Below are 24,788 nucleotides of genomic sequence, written 5' to 3'. Positions count from 1 at the left end.
TAGAATGGACACACAGGAATAAGAATTTATTTCCTTCCAGAATTCTTTTTTTTTTTTTTCTGTCCTGACAAAACACTCCTTTGCAGAAGTCACAGTCAGCTCTGGATAATGTGTCACTGACTTCAACAACAAAATACAAAACATCTATTACCCTATCAAACACTGGTATTTATACCCACCTAGGATTTAACAGGGGAGAACAACTGCTGCAACACGTATTCATTCACACCCAGGTCAAAGAAAACACAGTAACAGCAGGAGCCAAAATCCTCTCTACCTGGAGTGAGAGCAGCTCTTCTGCTTCTTCTTTACCAGTGTATCATGTATGCCATTTAATGGCTTCTTGATGACTCACAGAGCAAAACCTTCTCAGAGCAGTGTGCATCTGCACTATAAAGCAAATGTGGTCCCTTGTCCCACCTCATTAGCTGAGCTGGAGGTTATTTATTCCTCCAAGTCTGAGAAGAAGATATAGAAATATCACAGGAAAATACTCCACGGGAAAAATCCACCACAGAAGGGTCGTTTTGAAGAACCAGATGTGGTCAGCTCTCCTTCATAGGTTACCCTCCCCCATTAAAAAAGCTGGATCCACCCACTAGGGGATGATAGTTCTCTCTTCCCTTATCTAGCTACCAGCACTATGCAGCAGAACTGGTACTTTGGAGATGTGGAACTGGTGGCTCTGATCAGAAAAAAGCTTTGCAGTAGGATGACATTTACTCTATGAAAGCCCTAGAGGTTGAGCTGTTTGGCAAACATGATGGAATAAAAGATGAAAAGCAGGGCAAGTCTCTCAATCATAACTGATGCTTTTGAAACTTCTACTTTGTCATCACTTTATAGCAATTGGATTCTTTTGCTGTTTTAAGAAATATTGCATAAGCAGCTTCTCGCTGAAAACCACAAGCTTTTTGAAACTGAAACGTCTTGTGGTAATGCATAAATTTTGCTGTAAATCTGTGAGAAGATAATTTTGATACCTGAAGTACAATGCCTGATCTATACTGGAGTCTGCCCTTTGTCACTAGCCCTAACATAACCAACTGTTCAGTGAGTAAGGCTTTCACTTGGAAAATGAGTAAACAGCAGGGGAATAGTCCCAACATCATCTGCAATACCTTAGTAATTAGCTGATCAGCTCATTAAGCAGCTTTTTTTTTTATATATATTTTAAAAAGAAAAAATGGCAAATTTTTTTATTTTTTATAAAACTGCAGAACAAACAGCTACTAAAATCTGTAATTGTGGGATGGTCACCTTATACCACTGAAAAGGAGGTTTTATTGTGTTAAGTCCAATGTCTAACAAAAGTAGTCTGACAGTCAGAGAAACAGTGTTTTCTCTGTTCATGCACAAATCTTCTTGCCTTTTACAGGTTTCATTCATTCTTTGCTCCTGTTTCCAAACACAGACCTGCCATGCCCTTGGCCAGCTGTCTGCATGGGGAAGCAGCGAGGGAGCTGGCTGCTCCACAAGAGAAGGGGAACCTGTAGCTTTGTTACAGCTGGTGCTAGCAGGGACCTCACCAACAAGGTGCCAGGATGCAGAGCAGCACATCCAGGTCTGGATCAGGGCCAGAGAAGGTGGGCAGAGTCAGACACAATCCAGTGCTGAGGCAGTCCAACGTCATGCCTGGCAGAGAGCTGCCAAGCACTGACTGAGAGCTGCCACCTCTGCTGTGATGTTGCACAGGCAGGGCTTGGTGGTAAGGCCTCAGCATAAGAGCAGCCCCCAGGGGAGAGGAGTGGGAGGCCTTCTCCTCTAGCTTTCTTCACAACAGTTCCTACCAGGGAGGGAGCAGACCTTGGGCTCCGACTGCTAAACTCAGTTCAGCCAACTCAGCTCCCTGAAGGGGGTGCCCTCTGGGCCCTACATAATGAAAATCTGGAGCAAGCAAGGAGAGGATTCCTCACCTACTTTAAAATTTGCAAGAAGGCTTTTGGTAATTGGATATTACAAGCCACTACCTTGGATAGACTTGATGGATAGGCTCCACCTCTGTAAAATAAACAACCTTCCCGCAGCACTGTTAAAAATCCGCAGCAACACAAACAAAGACCCTTCTTCCATATTTAAATGTTTTCCATCTTTTGGCTTGAAAACTGTCTCGAGAAATCTCTGGAATTTGAAAGTGACGCGCTCTTCAGTCTAACCCTCACCAGAAATGGCTACAAGAGCACCCCTACCAGTCACCATACCCCACCCTAGGAGTTTTCCAAAGTAACATGAAAACTGGTAAAGCTGCAGTTTTTGTACCCAGCATCTGTTGAGGTCTACATGTAGCTGGCTGCTTGGTCAGGTTGCTGGAATCTAATAAGCAAGGTAAGAGGGACAGTGACAGAAGGAATAAAGAAAACCTCTTCAGTTCATTATTAACACTCATCCCACCTTCCCCTTGTGTTCTTTTGCCTGAGTCCCTTTACACTAATGTCTCATTTCTGTGTCATAATTGTACTTTCATTAGTACTGCAACAGAAGTTAAACACTTCTGCTTGTCTGCCACCTGTTCCAATGACACAGCGACATACCTGTTTCTCAGTGTCACCTGCTCAACAAGTGAAGCTTAGAGTATCTTCAAGTGAAGCTACAACATTTGGCCTGTCAGCCTGTTATCTGCAGGCAAACTATTCCTGCTTTTATTTTCAAAGTATTTTCTTCCCTGGAAACTTAAAAGTATTGCTAATGAAAGCGGTAATAGCAGGTAAACCTGATGCAGGTGACTAGCAGCCGGCACCTGAATGATACAAAGAGAAACCAGAATATTGTGGAGTACTGTTCAGTTAACCATTACAGGATGGGCAAATTAAAAAAATCCTATAGACAAAGTCTGGCTTCCCACACATTATAAAACGATTTACTCAGTGGATATTATTCACCCATTACTTTGCCAAATGAAACAAATGTAGCCAGAACAAAATAATAAAATAAAATAAAACAAACAAACAAACTAAACACATTGACTTATTGTGTTCCTGTAAAATACTTCTGAGTTTGAACGAACAATGAGAAAAAACTGTATCTCTGCTTATTCTGCAGGCTGTCCATAGCCTGCAGGTAATCAAAGACCTGGTAATCAGAGATAAAACTGCTGATAAGAAGAAATGCTTGAAGAATTTAATAGAAAATGCTCTTGTCAAGAATGATGTCAGCCATTATTCAATGTTTTTTCTTTATGCTTATATGACAGTGATTATTGCAGATGGGCAAGGATTTTTTTCCCCCCCACCCAAGCTTTTTGTGGCCTTGGACCCCACAGCTGTTAGTACGAGGCTGCATCAGCTACAGAAAGGTTGATATGTGTGCCTGCTGATAATCTGGTTCTATGGAAAACTCTCTCTATAGATGTAAAATCCTCTCCCGAGATTGCAGAGCATTCTTCTACAATTAATCATCTTACTGCCCTATATATTTTCTGTTACAGGCACAATGCTAGCAGTGTACAGGTGGTACAAACTAGCAATGTAAGCTACCGGCCGATCTAGAAACAGAACTCAGCTTGCTTGACCACCAGACAATAATCTACTAAACCTCACACAATGCCAAAGTCCATTTTCTCATCCTCATTATTGGAGAATTATTATGACTAGACTGCTGTGCTTGTTGTTGCTTTAGTCCTGTTTTTTTGTTTTATTTTTTTTTTAATCCATCTTCCCCTTTTTCTTTTCCTGACATATTTTTGTGTAGTAAGTTGATGGCACAAAACAAATACTGCAGATACAATCATCTTGATTTTTGTCAAAGTGCAGGTCAGCTTGCCCTGCACACAGTAAAAAGAGGCTTTTTTTTTTTTTTTTCCCCACTGTAGTCCATGGTTCTATTATATGTTTGCGACTTGCAAAAGCCAGTCTTTTCCATGCTGTATTGTTGAGAAGAAAGGGTGTTAAAGTAATTACCAAATTGATTATACATCCACTGCAGTGCACAGTAGATGTCAGGAATTGAATGTATCCCATTTGTGTCACTGTAGCATGTTGTCACCTTGACCATAGCCCTTTGCAGCCTACACAGTCCAATGGAGAAAGGAAAATGACTTTAAAAGAAGCATAGACCTGGTGGAACAAAGCAACGGAAATACGTGGAATCTGAACTCCAAGAGAGATTTATCCAGGCATTTAATTGAAGGGGATAAGTTTAAGGTTTTGCAAATGTCATTGGAAATGATACAAGGTGGGAAAATTAATGTAGCACTGGGTCAGATATTCCAACATTCTTATGAACGCTAACAGGCTTTCACTAAGCAAAGCACTTAGTTATGAGCTTAAAGGTAAGCACGTCGACAGTACTGTGGACTTTTGTGGTACTATTACAGATAAACGCATTTTGCCAAACGAAGGCCTCAATTCTTAATAACCACAGAACGACTTCTCAAACTGTTAACAAGTATTGTTCTAGAAAAACAAGTGCTGTTATGCTACAGTAATCGCTGAAATGCCATTACTCCAGGAACTGCAGAGGAAAATAGATACGCTCTTCCTTTGATACGGGTGCTGTCAGAACACATTAAATCCATTATTCCCATAGGTAACAGAGGTATGCAGCTAAATTCTCTCCTGAAACAACAACAGAGATTCTCACCTATCAGATTCATAATATTGCCATTGTCTTCTACAGAGCTCAGCGGAAGTGAATTAAATAACGAAATGCACACTTCACACCTGTCCTCAGCCAGCAGAAGCCTGGCTCAGAGGTCATGGGCAGTGCAATATCTGATACTGCTGAACAGATGCAACCTGGAGGCATATATATATTGCTCACAGCATCATACAGCTGTCCAGGACCGGGAAGGATGAAAGTCCTTAAGACAGGTCACACTAGCTCTATCCCTTTCAAAGGTTATTTGCTTAAAGAAGCAATCTGAATTTATTATTTTTTTTTCATTTCAGGAAAAAAGTTGAGATTCTCAGGAGCCGATGGGTGCACAGAACTTCTGAAAGTCTCCGTACTTAGTTTGAGGCAGAACAATTAACCTCACCCTTGATTTTCCGACATCCTTATGAGCACTTACAGGCAAAAGCACTTAATAAGCAAAGCACTTTGTTTTGAGCTCAAAGATAAGTATGTCTGCATTTGTAGAAAATGTAAATTAAGAACCTCAATTTCAAATAGATCTTGATTCCTCGTTACTTATATTTGTACTTATTTTAATTGGAATGGGAGAACTGTATAAAAATAAATTGCTTTTCAAAGTGTTGATACCCTCATTTTAAAGGTGAACGTGAGTGATACAGAGAACACCACAACTGAGTTTCTTCAGATAGCCAGTCACAACAACCAGGTTGGGGCCTTTAAAACCCAGCCTAGAGCAAAAACTCCATGTGCAAATCATGGAGAAGCCCTTTGCATCTTTTGTTAGCTGTCACTGCCAGCTGCACTGGTTGTATATGTGTTCTGCCATCTACAGTATGGAGCTGAATTAGGCCAAGCCCTGTGACAGTCCCATCTCTCTAACCACCTTGTTGGTAGAACTCACCCTCAAAGTTTCAAATCCAGGACTCGCACACAGATTACCCATCAGTCTTTTGATCTCTGTTGGTGTCTGTTCACCTACAGTACATCTGTAAGTGTTTGTGTCAATGGTAAAGCACCAAGTTTGGTCTTAAGTCTGCACCTGAATTGAATGCCAGCTCTGAAGGTGACACTGACATCCTCCACAGCCAATTGTCTAGAGCAGTGTCGTAGAACTGTGGAGTCGAGGAATGGCTTGTGTTGGAAAGGACCTTAAAGATCACCCGGTTCCATCCCCCCTGCCATGGGCAGGGACACCTCCCACCAGACCAGGTTGCCCAAAGCCCCATCCAGCCTGGCCTTGAACACTTCCAGAGAGGGGGCGTCCACAATCTACCAACTTCTGCTTGGCCACTACTACAGCTAATGTAAAGTCCACCACAGCTTAAGACATTGCTATATAGCAATGTCTCCATCTGTCCTTCCCTCTCACACAAAGTACTACACAGAAAGCCTGAGTTACACAACACACCGAATATTGCCATGTCTCCTTTCTTGTCTTACTCTGAGAGTAAGCTGAATATTCCTTGATGAATGCCTTCTTGCATGACATTAAGGAGTGCAGAGTGGAGCAGAACCTCCCTTCATACCACCTTCCATAAGAAAACAAATGACAGGTCCCTTTAGCATAGATTTTGTTTTCTTTATTTTATGCAGTAACTTTCCTCCAAGAGATTTACTGCAGCAGTAAAGAGATTTGTAGCAGGCAGTGCTCCATCTGTAGTCGTACATCCTCAGTGTGAGAGCCATAATTCTCCTAGAGCGAAATGACAAGAGATTGTAATGGCTAATCATGTATTATGATGATACTGCCTCCGCTGGAAGAATTGCGCTTGGCGTTCCGTGTCTCCTTGGGGCAACACAAAACTTTCTCACAAAGCTGAAACAAATAACATTTTTCTGGTTACTACTGTGACATCAGTCGGACATCTCTCCTTCCCCACCGTGCATCAGCACCATCCCAGCTCCTGTGAAGAACATTTTATGAAGAGCGAATTTCTCGGTGGGTTGGATGCTGGATATGGAACATTTCAGCTACAAATTGCCAGCGTGATTCCAGCTCAGGTTGATAATGATATAAATGTCTGGCAGATGTTTTGCTTGCATGAAATGATCTATTCATACAGTTCTTCATGCACAGGTGTCCAATATCAGAATGAAATCCAACAGGTTTTACATTGCGCAAAGCAACATATTTTAATATAGAAAAGATATTTTACTTTCATTATACCATCTATGGACTACTGTAGGCTGAGAGCAGATGCTTACAAAGGCATTTTGCCAACACACAAAAATATTTTTCTTCTAATGAGTCTTAAATTTTTTGGATAGCCACCAATAGACAGCCCCTCTGCTGTACACTTCTGACCTCGTACCAAATTCTTACATCTCCTAGACTACAGTAGACCAAAATCTTGATTCAGAATTGGGGAAGGAACATTTCACCCTCCTGATTAATTCAGAAAACTTTCTGTTGCTCTTTCTCTTTCCCTGGAGTCTCTGGTTCTCAAATTGAAACAGACTGAACCTGATCAATTTATGGGACTACAGCAAAAAGTAGAATCACAGCAGGTTTTCTGAGCTTCCCAGTAAGTTCACTGAATTATCTGTTCTTTTGTGGTCTGAAAGGTAGCAAGGAGAAAATCTTAGCTCTAACCTGAGAGCTCAGTGTTACTGAGCAGTATATAACTTCTCTTGGTCAGAGGTGAAAAATCCTGCAAGAATCCCATCATTCTAACTGCAAAGTGGGATACCTCAAATGCTTTTGCCATGACTAACACCTAACCAACAGGACCCTGAGTGTACAAACTGCAGCTCTCAAGATACAGCTCCATTTCTCTGCTCCATAACTGGTGTCCTGTGTGACTTAACACAAACACATGTGCTTTAATTCCTAGCAGTAAACAAGGATAAAAGCACATTTAACTCTTCAAGAAGACAACCAGTTTCAGGTGGCTTCTTAAATATAGAAGATAACGTGGCCTCAAAAACCTGAGTGGGGGAACGGCCTTTATCACCACATTGCTCAGAGACATACTACTTGCAGTGTGTTTACTGGAATGCCTTCTTACACTGTACTTTCATTAGTGTTCTGAAATCAGCAGGATCACTCTTAAATCCTGCACAGACAGACTTGTATAAAGGAAGACAGCTAGCTTGTTCACAGGGCAGATTATGAAGGGAATGTGTGTTTTTCTATATTAAAACAGATTAAAACAAACAATCAAACAAACAAAAACAAATATTGAGGCTAGGCACAGCACAGAGGATAGGATTTTTAAAAACACAGAGTTGTTGCCAAGCATTCATGCATGCAAATTCAGTGGTAGGTGGAAGAAGTAAGTGTAATGATAACAAGCAGAGTTTGTCTTTTAGAAGAGGGAGGGGAACACGCAGACTGTGACAACACCTTGCTGCTGCAGTACTCGATATTTAGACTGCATGGTATAACTCTTACCTTCCTTCAACAACCAGGGCAGATCTGGACCTCCTTTTGATTAAGCAGTTAGCCCAATACTGAGCCTGCCTGAAAACTCCATCCTAACATGCTTATTTTGGAACATATACAACAAATTTCAATTTTATCTAGTGCTATTTGACAGGCATGTCTCCTGTTAATTTGTAATAGAAGCTAAGGATTTTATTTTATTTTTTGTTTACCTTTGTAAAATACTTAAGTGTTTAAACATGGGGGCCCAAGGTCAGGATCTTACATCTCGTGAGAAAAGGTAAATATTGTCACATATTTCACACCTTCCGGAATGTTTCCTTATCTTCTTTTTTGTTCCCCCTCCCTACATTTCCTAGAGTGGAAGCAGTCTGGATATAAGCTACAATTTATTTAACTCAAGTACCAAAGCCATTTTGTCATTTTAGGGCCTTCTCTGTGGTGCTCCCTTTCGGAATATCAGATGGTACTTCAGAAACTCTAACCTGTCATTCTGAGTCTAGCAATGAAATGAAAACAGAGATGAAGCTCATCCTTCTTAGCTGAAGGGAGAAGGGCAGATTCAAATCTGCCACAGAAAAAGACCTAGATTCTTATTAACTCTAAATCTGGGCAGTCAGATTTACACTGTAACAGCTTGCAATGTAAAGATACCTTAGAGCAGATTATAATCAATTTCAGAAAGAAATCCATAAAACATGACTCAAAAAAAGGTACTTAGGCATATGCTTAAAGTTCAACTTATGTATTACTGAATTAAGATTCAGCAATCCCCCTTTCTTTACCTTCCAGTTTATTCCTGAAATACTAATCTGAATAAATACAAAAGCAAACGCAAACATGAATAAGAAAGAACCTTTTAACTCTTCCTCTCCTTTGTGTGACTGGCCAAAGAAAGCAGAGCTGAACTAAGGAAAGCCAGACTTCTATTGCTGCTGCTGCATCCCTGTCAAAAATGCAACTAATTTCCTCAGGGCAGAAGCACAGATAAGGGCAATTACTCTGGTGATTACTTCTAAGGCTCGGATTTGTCCAATTGCTTCCCACAGTTGTCACATACTTACACTAAACCCCAGTTACCTATGCGACAGCTGGTATGTCTTTACAAGCTTTTACATAAATGCTCTTCCAGCCACTGAAGGCCCAGGATTCTTTAATCACTACAAATCTACCATTCCCCCTACGCAGAGCTTTTGACTATTGGCAAGAAAGAGCCCACAAACGTGGGGGGCAGAGCCTGTGTTTAATCCATTACCATCCTCTGATAATCGTGCTGAATGTGTGAAGTCTGTAACTAGAAAGCAGAAGGCGGTATTTAATTATAATGACAACACTTGGATGAAACACAAGGACTAATAAAAAAAAAAAAAAAAAGGTCTATTTAACAAACTGGCTAAATCACTTCTATGGCACTCTCATCTTCCTGCTGTTACTGAAGCAAATGAAAAAGCAGTGCTCGGACAAAGGTCAATTTTACAAACGGCAATACTGCGGAACAGAGAAACTGAAGTGACATGTCCCACGACAGACAAGAAATGTCTAGGGGTTTCTTGTTACCTGTTCCTGTGTCAGCCACAAAAGGAACATGCCTCCTAGAGCATGTTCTTGCAGAACAGTTCTTTGATGGTCATGCTTTCAAATACAACAGAAATATTTGGGTAGAATCTGGCAGAGCAATCAACAATAATGTCAGGGTGTGTACAAGTGGTAAAAAAGATATTTTAGCCCAAGTGTTAGAAAGTCCAAAGTGAAGATTGTGAAAGTGATGTTATTTGCCATTGAGGAAGAGCTAAAAAAGACGTATGATTCACAACTCACCCACATGCCAGTTTTAGTTCTATTTTGGAAGCCTCTTAAACTAGACTCCTTCTCTAGTCACAAGGCCTCTTTTGCCTGATTCTGCCTGTCAAAGGATCACTTTAAGCTGAAATCAATATGGTGTTATTCCTACTCACGGATAGTCTTATTGTACTGATTGAATTAAACCCGCCGAAAAGATTCAGCAAAACGTTTTAAAATTTGGAGTCACTTAATGCATTCAGGCCATCTCTGGGCCACATAAACTCATCTTTTGAGGGGCTGTGAGCTTCCAAGGGGAACGCCGTTTCATCCTGAGGAAACCTGTCGCCTTTGTTGCCAGTAATAACTACGTGATGTTAGCTGGCTCAGAAGCTTTCAGGCACTAGCTAACTGTGTGGCTTACAGAAGTGGTCCAGCCTACACTTGAAGCCTGATTTTATGTGTTATCGATACATCAAACATTGTCCTGATGTGGTTTGCATTGCCTTTATGTGGTTCGCACGGTCCTGGTGTGGTTTGCATTGCCCTAATGTGGTTCGTATGGTCCTGATGTGGTTCACAATTGCCCTAAGGTGCTTTGCATTGTGCTGATGTGGCTCCCACCATCCTCACGCGGTTTGTGCTGCCCTAGCGTGCCCCCAAGCCCACCTCCCCCCAGCCCCACGGGGGCAGGCACTGCACAACAACCAGCCCCAACGTGGGGTGCCTGGGGGAGGACCACAGCCAGCTGCACAGCCACATGGCCATCAGCTGCTGCAACGCAGGGATGAAGCACATGCACATCTCCTGCCACCACTAATGGGGGCTGGTGGCACCCGAGGAGACGAGGGGCAGAAGGAGAGTGAAAGGAGGGGGCGTGGGGGGAGAGAGAGAGGCGAGGCCTGGCCCAGCCCCATGCAGGCCGCGCCGTGCCCGCTGTTGCCATGGCAACAGCGCGGCCGGGCAGACGAGCCTGCGCCACCGGAAGCCGCCGGCCGCGCGGGAAGCGGAGGCGGGGCCGGCGGCTGGCGCAGGTACCCCCCGCGCTGCGGCGCGCTGGCCACGCCCCCTCCCCTCGAAACCACGCACGCCTCCCCACAAAGCCCCGCCCACACCCCCTAAACCCCGCCCACCCTCCCTCAAAGCCCCGCCCCTCACCCGCGGCCCCGCCGCCGCCGCCTCCGAGGGGGGCGCCGCGGCGGAGCCGGAGTCGTGCCCGTGCCCGTGCCCGTGCCCGCGCCCCGCGCCCGCGCCCCGCGCCCCGCCGACACCGGCACCGGTACCGGCACCAACACCAGCAGCACCACACCGAGCACCACCGCCCCGGGGCGGGCCGCGCCGCCGGGTGGATGCCCAGCGCCTGCCCGCCGCCGCCTGGCGCCTAGCGGGCACCGCCATGGGCTGCTGCAGCTCCGCCGCGCAGGTGAGCGCCTCGCCCCCCAATCCCCTCAACCCCAAATCCGCTCAGCCCCATTAACCCCGTGTCCCCGTCTCCCCCCGCTGAGCCCCTTCCCAGCCCCTCGCTGTTCATTTATTTAAGATTCCCCCCCCCCCCCCCCCCAAAAAAAAAAAAAAACAAAAAAAAACAGGCTCCGGGGGGGACCGGCCGTGCCCTGCCGAGCGCGGTGTCCCCTCGGCGGTGTCGCTTCTGGTGTGGCCGGATCCGGCTTCCCTCCTTCCTCCCCCCCCTTCCCTTTCCCAGCTTCGAGGGGGGAAAAGTCCGCCCGCTGTCCCAGATGACTCATCACGGGGATGACTTTTTGCCAGCCAGCCCTTCAGGCAGGGGCTTTCTTCCCCTTTCCTGCTGTTTATTTTTTTTTATCATTTTATTATTATTAATTATTATTTATATTTTTTTAACGAGTCCTTCCCGTGCAAAGCGCTGCAGAGAGCTGTCCGGTGCACGTCCTCCCCTGCACAGCAGCGCTGCGAGAGGGGCAGGCGATGAGCCCAGGGGGTAAAAGGGGTCTGAATTGCGGTGTGTGGGGGGGATATTTCATCCCCCCCCCAAGCTGCAAGGAGGGGATTTGGGAGCTGCCAGGCCACTGCAGCAGGCTGCCGGGGGTGCCCGTGGAGTCGGTGCTCGCAGCAGGGCTGCACACAGCTGTCAGGAGCGGCGCGAGTGGAGCCGGTGCAGACTTGGAGCACCGCGAGCGAGTTTGGTGTTTGCAAGCGATTTTGTTTCCAAGTCCTCTCCCCCAGCCTTGTTCTCCGCGATTTACGCCCAGGTTGCTTTTCCTAAGTGTTTAACAAGCCCCTTTTTGGGTCTTCTGCGTGAATCTGAATTGCCGTCCCCCTGTTCTGTGCTGCCCTTAAATGAAGCGGCAGGCTTGTTTGGGGGGTAGCGCTACGCCAAAAGCAGGAGAAACAGAGGATCAGAGGTTTTCACTGTCTGTCCTGTTCAGAGGCTTCGTGTAACTGATCTTGTTTTCCAGTGAAATTTGCTCTCCCCTTCCAGATCTCGTGATGTTAATAGTATGCTGCCGAACCTTTCATTTGCTTTCCCTGTGTGTGGCAAGATGTGGTACAGTAATTGACCCTAGCATCCCGTATATGTAACTGAGCTATAAACAATGGTTGGCTGTTTAATTCCTAAACCGTGAGCAATTGTGCGTTTCTTCGGGAAATCCAAATCAAAGGGTGGTTGCTGAATATTTTACCAGCAACAGTTTCGTCTGGCATATTGTTTGCAGAAATCACTCTACCAACACTGCATTACAGTCTAACGTCTGTCTTCTCCTCCCTTTATCATTAACAATAGAGGTTGGCTTCCTCATCTAGCCTTGCCTTTTTATTTTCCCCTTTCCTTGTTTCCTCTGAAGCTTTCCTTGAGCAGGATTCCACCAGACGTTCCTTCATGTTGCCTCACTTCTTATTTCTACCTGTTTAGCTTCATCTTGTCCTTTGATGTACAGTCATCACGATTCTTCACCCTCATTCCTTATGACTTTATCAAGTTGATTTCTCATTAAGTTTATTCTTCAGCTCCCTAGCCTGTTTGATCTTCATCTGCTAATCCCCGTTTTTGTTTCTGAGAGAGGTGATTACTTCTGTTGTGACTTTGCCAGCCATTTTCTTGTTTAGTTACTGCATCTCCCAAGTCCTTTCTCATGACTGCCACCTCCTCATCTCATTTACGTTACTGCACATACCTGTGACTGGTTGTAGAGCCAGGTGGATTTCTTCAATGTCTTCTTCCTGTCTTATATTTCATACTCGATTGCCTGTTTTTTTTTTTTTTTTTTTTTTTTTTTCCAATTCGTTTCACCAGTTCCTTTGCTTTGCAAGCTGTCAGGAGCTCTGCCTTAGGCTTTTTCCTGTATCTCTTTCCCTGCAGAATCTAGAGGCGTCCAAAAAAACATGATTGGAATTGGCATGTTTACCTTTGGATTCTCATGTTTGCTTGAGCCTGGCCCCAAAGTCCCATTCATTCAATTTTAACTCCCAATGTGTGTTTTTTTTACCTTTTCCTGGCATCATATTCCCTACCTGATTTTATTCACAGTTACTGTCCTTCATCTGTAAAACTGACAGTCAGCTCTAGTCTGCTTTCCTTCTTTTCCAAACTCTTGGAACATGAAATCTGAATCCGTTGTTGTACATTCTTTCCTCTTTCTTCATACTAAGTTCTTCCAATGCTATTTGTGTGCAGAGCTGCAATTTACTTCATTAAGCTCTCTACATACTCCTCCTGGCCAAGTTCAGAGGCTTCTCCTCATTTCTTCCCCTCCCTGGCCTCTGTGGCTTTTGGTATTGCCAATAATTCTCTGTGTCCTGATGTTGTATTCTTCCAGAGCTTCTGTGATACTGTCCTGTTGTTACTCTTCAAATATGTTCTGACTGTTATTTTCTCTTCCCTGCAGCTGTGTGTGTGTGTATTTCCAGTTGTTTTCTGTTTTTTTCCTTGACAAATCAATTAAACATTTGTGATCTGAATCATGCACTTGAAAAATATCTGCATCATTATTTAAAAACCTGTGTTTAAAAAAAATCACACTCTTAAAAGCACACGACAAGAATAGAGCATGGTTGCTGTAAATCCCTAGATTTTTTATATATCATATTCTTTATGGAATCATGGAATGGTTTGGGTTGGAAGGGACCTTAAAGATCACCCAGTTCCAACCCCCTGCCATGGGCAGGGACACCTCCCACCAGTCCAGGTTGCCCAAAGCCCCATCCAGCCTGGCCTTGAGCACCCCCAGGGATGGGGCATCCACAGCTTCTCTGGGCAGCCTGTGTCAGGGCCTCACCGTCCTCTGAGGGAAGAATTTCTTCCTAGTGTCTAATCTAAATCTCCCCTCTTTTAGTTTAAAGCCATTGCTCCTTGTCCTATCACTACACCCCCTGACAAAAAGTCCCTTTCCAGCTTTCCCTCCCCAGCTTTCCCATAGGCCCCCTTTAGGTACTGGAAGGCTGCTGTAAGGTCTGCCTGGAGCCTTCTCTTCTCCAGGCCTCTAATCCCTCAGCCTGTCTTCATAGGAGAGGTGCTCCAGCCCTCTGATTATCCTCTTGGCTTTCCTCTGAACTCATTCTAATAGGTTTAGTTTCACTGAAGTAGAAAATTCAAGTTTGTAGTTGAGTAGCAGTATTCTCTTTACTTTCTTTCTGGTCTTCTCCTTCACCAGTGGTGTTTTCTGCTGTCTCATTGTATTAGTCCATGATAAATTGGATTTGCAGAAGGTACTGTAAGAGTTCATCATTCCCATCTCATCATAATGTCAGGCTCTGCTGTAAATCTGTTTGACTGAAGTAATCCATACAGGTGTTTTTTAAGCAAGCAACCTTCCTTTAATTGGGATTGCTCCACTGGTCTGGTATATAGCACAGCTCCACAAAGTTAGCATTGTTATACATGGGAGTCAGAAAATCATAGTTTATGAAATGGAACAAGTTGTGGGAAGAAGTGGACCTTCTCAGACTACTTTTTCGTGGAGTAGTTGTGATACAGAATCTTTTCTCCATTCCTGCTCTTCTGTAGATGAATTGAAGAAGCTGACTGTAGTAGTTCCAAGGTATTTGCTTTGGCATGCTGTTATACGACCAAGACAACTTATCAGGGTCTTGCTGTTTGTGTTGGGTCTGGGAAATAACTGTATTGTTTTTTGTTGTTGTTTTAACCCTTACACCTTTCTGTGCTATAAGCTTAATCCAAGATATTTGTGAAAGGAACTTCAAATCTTGAGTTCCTTCAAAACTGGAGGTGCAAGTGGGGTGAACAAAGCACTTGATATTCTTGATGGTTTTATTGGTGGCCTTGGTCAAAAGAGCTTTCCATTGTAAAAGGAGGAGAAGACATCATCCATTAACTTTCCGTTAAGCACCTGCTATCAAAGCATCACAGAATAAATGTAGAATTCCTTGCTTTTTAAGTATTTTCATAGTTCTGGTGACATTTAAGTCTCCTGTGAGGTGCTACGTATAATACCTATCATTAATTGCACTTCACCCATAGCTTTGTCAGAGGTTCTTGCCCTCAAATTTCTGCATATAAGGGGCACCAAACCATGCCTGTTTCATTGTGGACATGGATATGATGAAGGAAGAAGACCAGTTGTATAACAACGTTGACGGGCAGAAGCAGAACGAGTTGTGAGTTCTGCTTTCACCAGCTATAAGGTTTAGTTTCCCTTTCAACACCTTGACACCAGATGAAGCCTCTGGCAAGCAGTGTGAAGGATGAAGCATACAAGCAGGATTGAGAACAGAATAAATCAGTCAGGAACCTCATGGCGCTCTTTACTTTTTTCTTTTTTTTTTTTCTGCTATATTTCTGGTCTGAGCTCCACTCACTTCCTGTGAAGCATCAGGTGTATATTTTACACATGCTGTCACAAGCAACTGTACAACGGGTGTGAATGATTCCTTTTGATCTTAGCACAGAAAAAATATTTTAACTACAGAGCTACTTGTGAATACTCTTCTTCAAATTCATTGAGTGATGTTAGCTACTTTTGAAGTTTAGACTGTTTTTCAGTTGTGTCAGATCTTAAAAGTTGTAAGTAACACATTATTTCCTTTTGCTCTGTGAGACAGATAACTCAGACTGGCTTTTTTTTTTTTTTTTTTTTTTTTGCACTTCAAAAATGAATTCTTGGATTAAGAGCAAGCATGGAACATTGCATCCTTACAAGACAATTCTTCTGTAAAGTGAGAGTGATTTTAGAAAGGATTAATTATCTTGCATCGTTAATAGTAAATGTTAAATTAAAAGCTTATGTTACAGTAATTTAACTGGCATCTAGATTGCTGTCAGCGATCAGACTTGTAGGTTGATAATCATAAGGGTGTATTCAGAGTCGTGCAACTGACAACTTTTATTTTTCATGATGAAGAAATGACACTGGTTATGTGGGGAAGTTGTCAGCTGTCTTCATGCTGTTAATTCTAAAGGGGAGCTTTGTGCTAACTATGCATGCATTTTTTTTCTTTTAATTATAATTCTTGTTCACTTGAACTTCAGGGGTTTTGTTTGTGAAAATCAAAACTTGCGGAAATAAGATAGGAACTGTTTTTGTTTTTTTTTTTTAATGTGTGTTTGAGTCTTTCTCACTTGAGGAAGCTGGGCAGGTACGTAAATCTTAAGGTTTGCTGTTAAAAACCACTCACAGGGAGTGTTGCCAGATTAGTTCTACCCACTGAGTGAACCGATTTGCAATTTTTTACCTATAGAATCATGGAATATCCCGAGTTGGAAGGAACCCACAAGGATCATCAAGTCCAACTCCTGTGTGGACCACCCAAAAATCAAACCATATGTCTGAATCAAACCTATATATATATACATTTAATCTATATCAAACCTATATATGCTTTTTTTTTTTTTTTGGCATAAATTTCAGGGAACAAGTTTGTGTTGGTGAATAAATTAGAGGGCTCTTCTAAGTCTTCCAATCACTTCAAACTTTTATGGATTTATGAAGTAAACACATCTTATTGCATTTAATGATATCCCTAGACTGCCCCCCCCCCCCCCTTTTTTTTTTTTTTTTTTTTTTAAGGCTTTTAGGTAAGCAGATTTGTAATGTGGAATGAAAGGGTATGGTTGTATATAAACAACCTCAAGAATGTTTTAAGTAGAACAAAGAGTTAAAATTCAAAACCTTTCTTTTTGAAGTTCAGTTTTCCAGTCTTAAGATTAATTTTCTCTGCTTTAGTATGATTTCAATGCCTAGTGTGCCAATGCACTGCAAGAATGGGAGATGATTGCAGCATATAGGAAGGCTGAGATTCTGTCCTGCCTGTTACATGACAGTTTCTGTCTGTAGCTGTTTTAACCAGCAATACTGCTAGAATAAAGTGGAGTGTCGAGGCAAACAGAATGCAGTGACTTGCGCCTGATATCCTCTCCTTATAAATGTGATACAGTTAAGCAGCTGTTTACAGCACAAATGAACTCTGGACTGGATTTATTTTTTTCATTGGAACCACTGTTGCTGTTCTCCAGATGCATTATTTGTCTGAGGAAGGGATCTCTGAATATAACATTGAGGTCTGTAGAAACAAAACAGGAAACCCATTAAAGTGTTTTGTTCAAGGTCATTATCATTGTGTTCTGGGAATGCTTTTTCAGGCTCCCCCTAGTTTGTTATGAAGAACTGCAAAGTAATTGCCTACGTACAAGGAAGTGTGCTTATGTGATAAAGTAAGTGCTAGATACATTATTTCCCTTTTTATTCTCCCTCCCCTCTTTCTTCCATAAATCATTTAGAGGCTTCTTAGCATTAGTTCTTATTAGTCTAATGCTCTTTAAATGTCTTTCAGGCGCTGACTGCCCTCTTACTGTAATCCTGAGTGATTTTTGTTCTTGTTATGCTAGAATTTTGGGCCTGTTAAGTCAGGATTTTTTACCAAGGAGGCTATGTAAGCTCAAGGTTTTCCTGATCTCCATTAGAGGAAACTGGTGCTACTGGTGTTCTTTAGATATGGCTGAATATGCATATTGGCTTCTCCATTTCCATTATAGCTCAGTCTTTCAGCTTTCACATGCAGTGATGTAGAATAATATAGGTGGCCAGTGTACGCAAGAGTTGGTTCCTAGTGTTCAGTGTAGTGTCACAATTTTTTTTTCAGGATCATGTTTGTGTTGACACGTGCTAATATGAGCCTCTAGATTCACAGAACCCTCTGCCAAGTAGGTCTTTGCCTTTGAACCGTAGGATGCTCTTCTGTAACGACTGCAAATGCAATACAAAAATACACAATTTTATGACTTTCTGTTGACAGCTCTGAATGTGGGATGCATTTTGAAAGAATACTTAGCAAACTGCTGCCAGTGACTCTAGTACATGGCAACATCATTTTTCACAACAGTATTCTACAGGCCACGAGCTCTTAAAAAGTTGTGTTGCTTTTGGTCTTGAATTCTAGCTTTAGACAGTTCAGAAAGGAGAAAGTTCTTTTAGAGCAAATTACTTACCACGAATAGGGATAGTGCACAGAAGTAGGGGCAGCATTTTCTGTGGAATGTCCTTAATTTTCTGTGGAGCCCCATGAGTGGAGCTTCTGCTGTGTTATTTCTTCTGTTGCTAATGTCACGTTGTGGCAAAGCTAGCCTCTTTGGAAGCAAAGGGCATGCTGTAGCTGGACAAAATTTTACTAGTCCCAAGTGTGGAAAAAAAAATGTGATTTGGGACTTGCAGTCTCAAAGTAAGAATAAAATCTCAGGATCTGCTTGATTGATGTACATGTAAAAAAAAAATCAGTGTAGATGAACTATTTAGGTGTAAAATATCATTAAGCGTATTTCTTTTTATTGATAATTAGCAGTAGAACTATGGAAATAGGAAACATTCATTGAAATGCATATTTTAATCACCTGACAAATATTTCTGTCATATTTGTTAAGTCTTCTTACTTATTACCACTTTCAAATAAACACTTAACTATGTGTAATGAAGAGAAGAAACAAGGACTAAATACTCTGAGGGTTAAAAGCTGAGCTTTTATTTCCAGATGGCCTTATTTCTTAACTTCAAAATATCAGCAGGTGTGCTGATCATGTTGGCTGTTTTTTAAACAGCTGCGTTATGTTGCAAGACAAATATTTAAGTTGTAGACCATGATGGAAGTGATGTCACAAAGGGAATTTTAGAAGCAGTGTTAAATATGACTGAAGCGATGTGCTAGTTGATACACAGCACAGCATATGTCAGATTCATAAGTGAAGTCTTCAAGTACAAATTTTCAGTGTAAACATCTTGATATTGAACCATCAGTAATATTTGAAGTGCCGTCTTATGTCCTTTCAATTTCATTTACGTTATGTTGAAAACTTGTAAATACTGTGTGGGGTGTATGGGATCATTGACGAAGTAGCAGGTGTGGAAACACTGAAATGGAGAAGCACAGTATAAGTTCATTACGTTTTGGTCAGTTACTTTGAAGTAGTATCACATGTTCAGAACCCTTTTTCTTTTCCTAGCAGGAGCTCAGAGCTGTCTGTGTACTTGAAAGAGCAGATGCATCTTCTTGGTGGACGAGGTGTTGGGGAATGACTGGAGATGTGGAGCCATTAGGCAGATAAGCGCATGGGTACCAAAGGTTCAGCTAGCATCTATTTTGCAGGATATTGAAAAATAAAGCATTTTGGAATGAGATTAAAGGAGACATTCCACAAAAATGGGCATTAAGCTCCACCATGACTTGCATATTCTGTAGTGCAGTCCCTTTTGGAATGGCCCGGAGGTGTTTGTGTTGACTTGCTGTCTGGAGAACAGTATCATTGTGGAGGGCGCATTGACAGAACACGTTTATTATCAAAAAATAATGTTTTATTTTAGAGAGAGCTGCCACTTGCAGCTGTGTATACACCTCCTGTAACACGGTGACATGCTCTTTTGTCCCTGGAAGCAGGAGGCCCAGTCTCAGTTCTGTAAGTCTGGGGGAAAACAAGACTCCTCTCTACCACCTGGGGAATGCTATATCCACAGGCTTTTTGGAGTGAGAGCCACACAAACAGGGTTGGACCCAGAATTTTTTAATTCGTGTGCTTATGGAGGTGTTTTTATTGATGCAGTGTGGCTCTTTCTTATGATGAACAGGTATAGCTTAGCAGAATAAGTCTGTTTTTTGCTGGTGCGTGTTGCTACTCTAGTAATGGAGGAGCACCAACAAATAGCTGGGTAATAAATCAGTTGTAATGGGAACCTGGGGGAACTGCCAGAATCCACGTTAAGCTGTAATGTGTCCTGCAGTGTGCCATATCAGGTATTTTAGCTGAATGCTTTTAAGGAACGGTCAGGAAATCGGTAGTCAGTGTTGAGCATTTTAACCAGTTCTGGGATTCCTTTAATAAACAGTAAGATAGCTGATGAAATTGTGTACTGCAGATAGTTTTAACAGTCCAAGACTTTGCTTTGGCAATGCACATTCATCACACAAAAATTTTATGTAGAGAGCTAATCTCCTTGAGATGATTCTTTTCTCTCATAAGTTTGTATATGTGGTTCCCCACATATGCGAACTTTTTTATTTTTTAGGAACTGAATCATCCAATCTTCAAAGTAATACAAGAGCCTAAAATAATTATAGGCTTCATTCCCCCTAGTGGTAACAAACACCAGCCTTCGTATTGGAATCGCCAGGGACTCTAGGCTCAGTTTGTTATTTGTGAAGGCTTTAGAAAATGACCATATTTTTTCCTTTGCTCTCAGTATGAATCCTTTTGTGCTGTATGTTAACAGGTTAGAAGCTGTCTAATGCTTTTGTTTGCAAAAGCAAAATGATTTGCTAGACCTTAATTTCACATTCTGATGTTTTACATGCTTGCTCATACACAGCCAATTTAGTAGAAAATGACTGATCTGCAGACAAATCCCCTGTTTTTCATGAAGTAGTTTCTGACTCATGATGTTTTTACGGGGATGCACTTCTATGCCTGTAACTGGTAACACGTGTTTTAACAGCGTTGTGGTCAAAACATAATTCAGGTACAGCATACTGGCTGTCTTATTCACTGCAGCTTAACATCCTTCATGAAAAGGAGAGAAGTGACTGGATACTTCATTTAATGATGTCAAAATGATGCAGCCGCCTATGAGAGGACTTCTTTCTTGGTTTTGGCCAAGCGTAATCTACAAACATCTTAAGCTATTAATGGAGTCAGGACTCATCTCCTCTTCAGGTTCCTAGAAATAGGATCTGTTCAGAAAAGTGGAAGAAGTTTTGTTAGGACAATGTACAGCTGTTGCTCATTCTCCTAAGCAGATGAATAGTGTGGAAAGGTGTGCCATACCCTGGTCACAAAGGTGCCATGCTCTCTGGTAAACCAGACAATTACATTCTTACAGTGAACTTTTTTTGTCAACTAGTAAATCATGTTTCTCCTTTTTACATAGGTGGCATGCATCACAGTAAATGAAAGCATGTGAATGGGACTGTTTTTTAGCTCATAAAGAGATATAAAATGATTAAAGAACCAGCACTTTAAATGATTGTTAGGAAACACTGAAAAATGTTTCAAGAATCTTTTTTTTTTTTTTTTTTTTTTTTTTTTTTTTTTGTCAGTGTGGGGATGTTTCCATAACGTGAACTTGTAGTTTTAAACTTAGCTTGCTGGACACCTTCTGTACATCACACATTTTTGGTAGCAACCTCTCTAACCTGTCTTGACTGTTTCTGAAGGAATACTCGGGAGTGGACTATGCCTCACGGACCATTTTGTGCCATGCACAGTGCAGCAATGGGCTCAGCAATTCTGGAGCATTAAACTTGCACTGTAGGTGAAGAATGACTATATCTGTACTCACTGTGCAATTCAAATAATCTGAGGGCTCTTTGTGGATTTGGTTGAACCTCAGGTCCTTCATCAGAACCTGTGTTCCTTGTAGGAAATTTGGCTCCGCAGGACTTAATGGCAGTTTGCCACACAAGATCCTCATCAAGATTAGTATCTTTTTTGCCTCCAAGCACTGCATATTAATTTTATGTGTGTTCTGTGGCTGTTTGTCTCCCGTGTAGATAGATACATAGCTACACAGTCATTTCTGAATTCCTTGATTTACAAACACAAACATGGTTTCCAACAGCAGTCCTTTCCTGCAGTGAGCTACAGTTGCACATAACTCTGAATCCAGACACTACAGGAAAGTGGTAAAGCAACAGGGAATTTTAAAGGAATGAAGTTATATGAAGGTGGTTCTTAGGCTGGGGTTTTGTAACACGTGATCTTTAAATGCCATGTCACTATTAATGTCCCCGAGGATTTTTGAAAGTCCAGTAAAAACTATCCTTTCATTTAGAAGGAAAAAAAAAAAAAAAGAAATACTTACAAAGGTATAATTTTAAGTTGGAAAAAAAAAAAAAAAAACAACAGAATTTTCAGTACCCCCTTAGCATTATTGGAAGTAGTTAGAAAGGATAACAATGAATATTTCAAATTTTTATATAGTGACTCTCTGCAGAGCAGTAAAAATACTAAATGAATTATAGCTATTTGAAAAGGTCATATATGTGATCATTTGGCAATAGTTTAGACAGCTGGTAATTTATGTTTAAATAAAAGCTTTGGAACAAATAACACACATTTCATTCCTTCAGCAAAGTACTTTTTCTCCCCCCAGTAAGTCTTAAAATCGTTGGCCCAACTTCAGCCAGCTTGCCAGTGATAGCTAATTTGGCAGCGTTGGTTAATTCAAAGTTGCTATAGTCCTGTGAATTAATGAAAGGTTGAGGTCAAACTGTTGCTGCAGAGGAAGGGGCTGTAGCAAGAGCCGTGTTATTCTTACATATCAGAAATCCTGAAGGAGAAAGAAGGAAAAAAAAAAAAAAAAAAGGAACAAAATAAGGAATTGTTTCTACTGCTGGAAGCATAGTGATAACAACTTTCACTGTGTGTTACATGTAAGAGGATCTGATGTAGTACCCTGTAGAAAGTGCAAAGGAAAGCAAACGTAACAAGTTCCATGCCTTCCAGAACTACTGATTTTTTTTTTTTAAGCTAGTTTCTGTTCTTAAAAACAAGATAAAAGTATGTCACCTTCAAAAAACAGAAGTCACAGACACCATTTTGAGGAACAAACTGTAGTTTGGATATTCGTGTGTAGCGGTGTTTGTAATCAGCAGCCAAACAACAGTTCTGTGGAAGCTGTATTTTAAATGTTGTTGCCTTCCCTGATTTGATATCAACATCCTTCTGGGGGAGAAATCTTTGTAAAGGGTGTGTGGTTGCTGCTGTCACTGGGATACTCAAAGCTTGGAAGGTGGATGTGATAGAGCAGGGAGACCAGGGGCCAGAAGAGGAGGTCTAAAAAATTCAGTGCGTGTTGTTTACGAGAGAGTCGAAGGGTGGATTTATTTTGTGAATTTATCCAGTCTTTGAGGAAAGGTCAAACAGTTACTGAATATAAATGATGAAAGCAGTGGCTCATTTTCTGTACACGAGGCATGTGTCTGTCACTAATGTAACCCAACAAAAGTTTCGGAAGAGCGGTGAAATCAGTCCAGTCTGATTCGGTCTGGAAAAGTCACATCATTAAAGCAAGGAGTGGGCTGCAGAGGGAACTGGGCCAACTGCTGAAGTGCCTGAGAATGCTAGGATCTAAAAACCTGCATAAATCCAGGCCTGGTTGTTTAGAGAGATGAGTCAAAATGCCTTGTCTTGTACTCAGTTTGGAATAGAAAAGTAAGTGGCCATTTTGAAGTGTAGGAAATGTGAAAGCTTATTCTCAATGCCTGCAAATGGGTAGCTGGTTGTTTTGCAGCATCTTCATGTTTTACTAGAACTGGGTTAAAGGTGAAAGAAAACTAAAAGGAAATTGGTTGCTTGCTAAGAGGGAATGTCAAAATGTTTTGTGTACATGTGTTTTAAAGTGGTTTCAACTTGTCTTATTTTCTGTTATTTTTGTTTTCAAGTGGAACTGAATTAAACCACATGCTGAAGCAGAAGAGTAATAGGTCACTGTGTTTTATCTAACAGGAGTTACAAGTAGAAGTAATGAATAATTTGTCTGTGGTTTTGGTTTTGGTTTGGGGTCTTCCAATCCAAGAGCTCTGAGGAGCTGCACTGGGGAGCCTTCTCTTGAACCAGAATAGCCTATCTCACAACTGGTATCTCATGAAGTTTGATTTTTGTTACTACAGACATTGCTCTAAAATATTGTCTTTGTATGGCTTTATTAACACTGTGTTTGGTTATCCTGGAATTAGACTGGCAGTTTGGAAGATTGCTCTTCCTTATGACTTGTGTCTTCTTATCGTCCTAAGGGATTTTGATGGAATTCCCTTCATCCTGGGTCTTTTCTGAGGTTTGTTTTTGGATGAAAAAATGTGAGAGCTTTTTCCCTTTTATTTTCTTCTTTTTTTTCTTTTTTTTTTTTTTTTTGACCCTATCTTTAACTAAGATGTCTGTATTCTTATAACCTATGCTAATCAGAGTAGTTCTGTACTTTTCAGTTGCTATGTTAAACCTGCTAGCTAAAATAACCTAGAATCTTACCACTCCATGTCCTCTTGGAGTACAGTGGGTATATTTAGGATTTCTTCCTCCTGCCTTTCTCATGGGATGCAACTTCCTCTCCTGATGGCAAATTCTATCGTTATCCTGATCCTGTCCACATCTTTGCTACTTAACCCCAGTGCTTGATTACCCATATATATATATAATCCTACAGATGTTCTTTACTTGGCTTCCTGGTTCAGACATGTTAGTCACAAATTGCCCATTAAACACACAAATGTCTAATCTCATGCAAAAATGTCTTTGATGCCTAATTTTTATCATACAAACATCTGTGCCTTTTTTTTTTTTTTTTTTCATCCGACCGTGTCAGGGAAGTTAATGTCCTGGGCATCTATTATAGCTTTTATTTTTTTTTTTCATGATTCTTTGTATTCCCTGTGATTTCTTGTATCTGCATTCTTTGCCTGATGAGCCCCATTTTTGCACTTTTTATATGCACTTAGATTTGTGTTGCAGTCTGGTTGGACAGATGAGTGCTTCTGTGGTAGCCTCAAGTACAGTGATTACAATGATTACACACTCATTTGGATTCTTAAGTAAATAACTCTTAACCTCTAAAATCGGCACTGAATAGCTGTTACGGTCAGGCAA

General features: G+C 41.6%; 1 protein-coding gene across 2 annotated transcripts in view; it reads left to right on the top strand.

Annotated features, from left to right (window-relative positions):
* Positions 1-10,880: 10,880 nt before the first annotated feature.
* SLC44A1 (solute carrier family 44 member 1) overlaps positions 10,881-24,788 on the top strand; it is a 67,449-nt gene continuing 53,541 nt past the window's right edge. For both annotated transcript variants that reach the window (XM_082783365.1, XM_082783364.1), the window contains exon 1: positions 10,881-11,159. In XM_082783365.1, coding sequence (XP_082639491.1) covers positions 11,133-11,159 — 27 coding nt within the window. In that variant the 5' untranslated portion in view covers positions 10,881-11,132. The remainder of the gene's footprint in view (positions 11,160-24,788) is intronic.

This window comes from Aythya marila, assembly GCF_965140915.1.
Source record: "Aythya marila genome assembly, chromosome: Z".
Classification (NCBI taxonomy): Eukaryota; Metazoa; Chordata; class Aves; order Anseriformes; family Anatidae; genus Aythya; species Aythya marila.
Note: the sequence above shows the minus strand (reverse complement) of the source record. Positions and strands in the feature narration are given on the sequence as shown.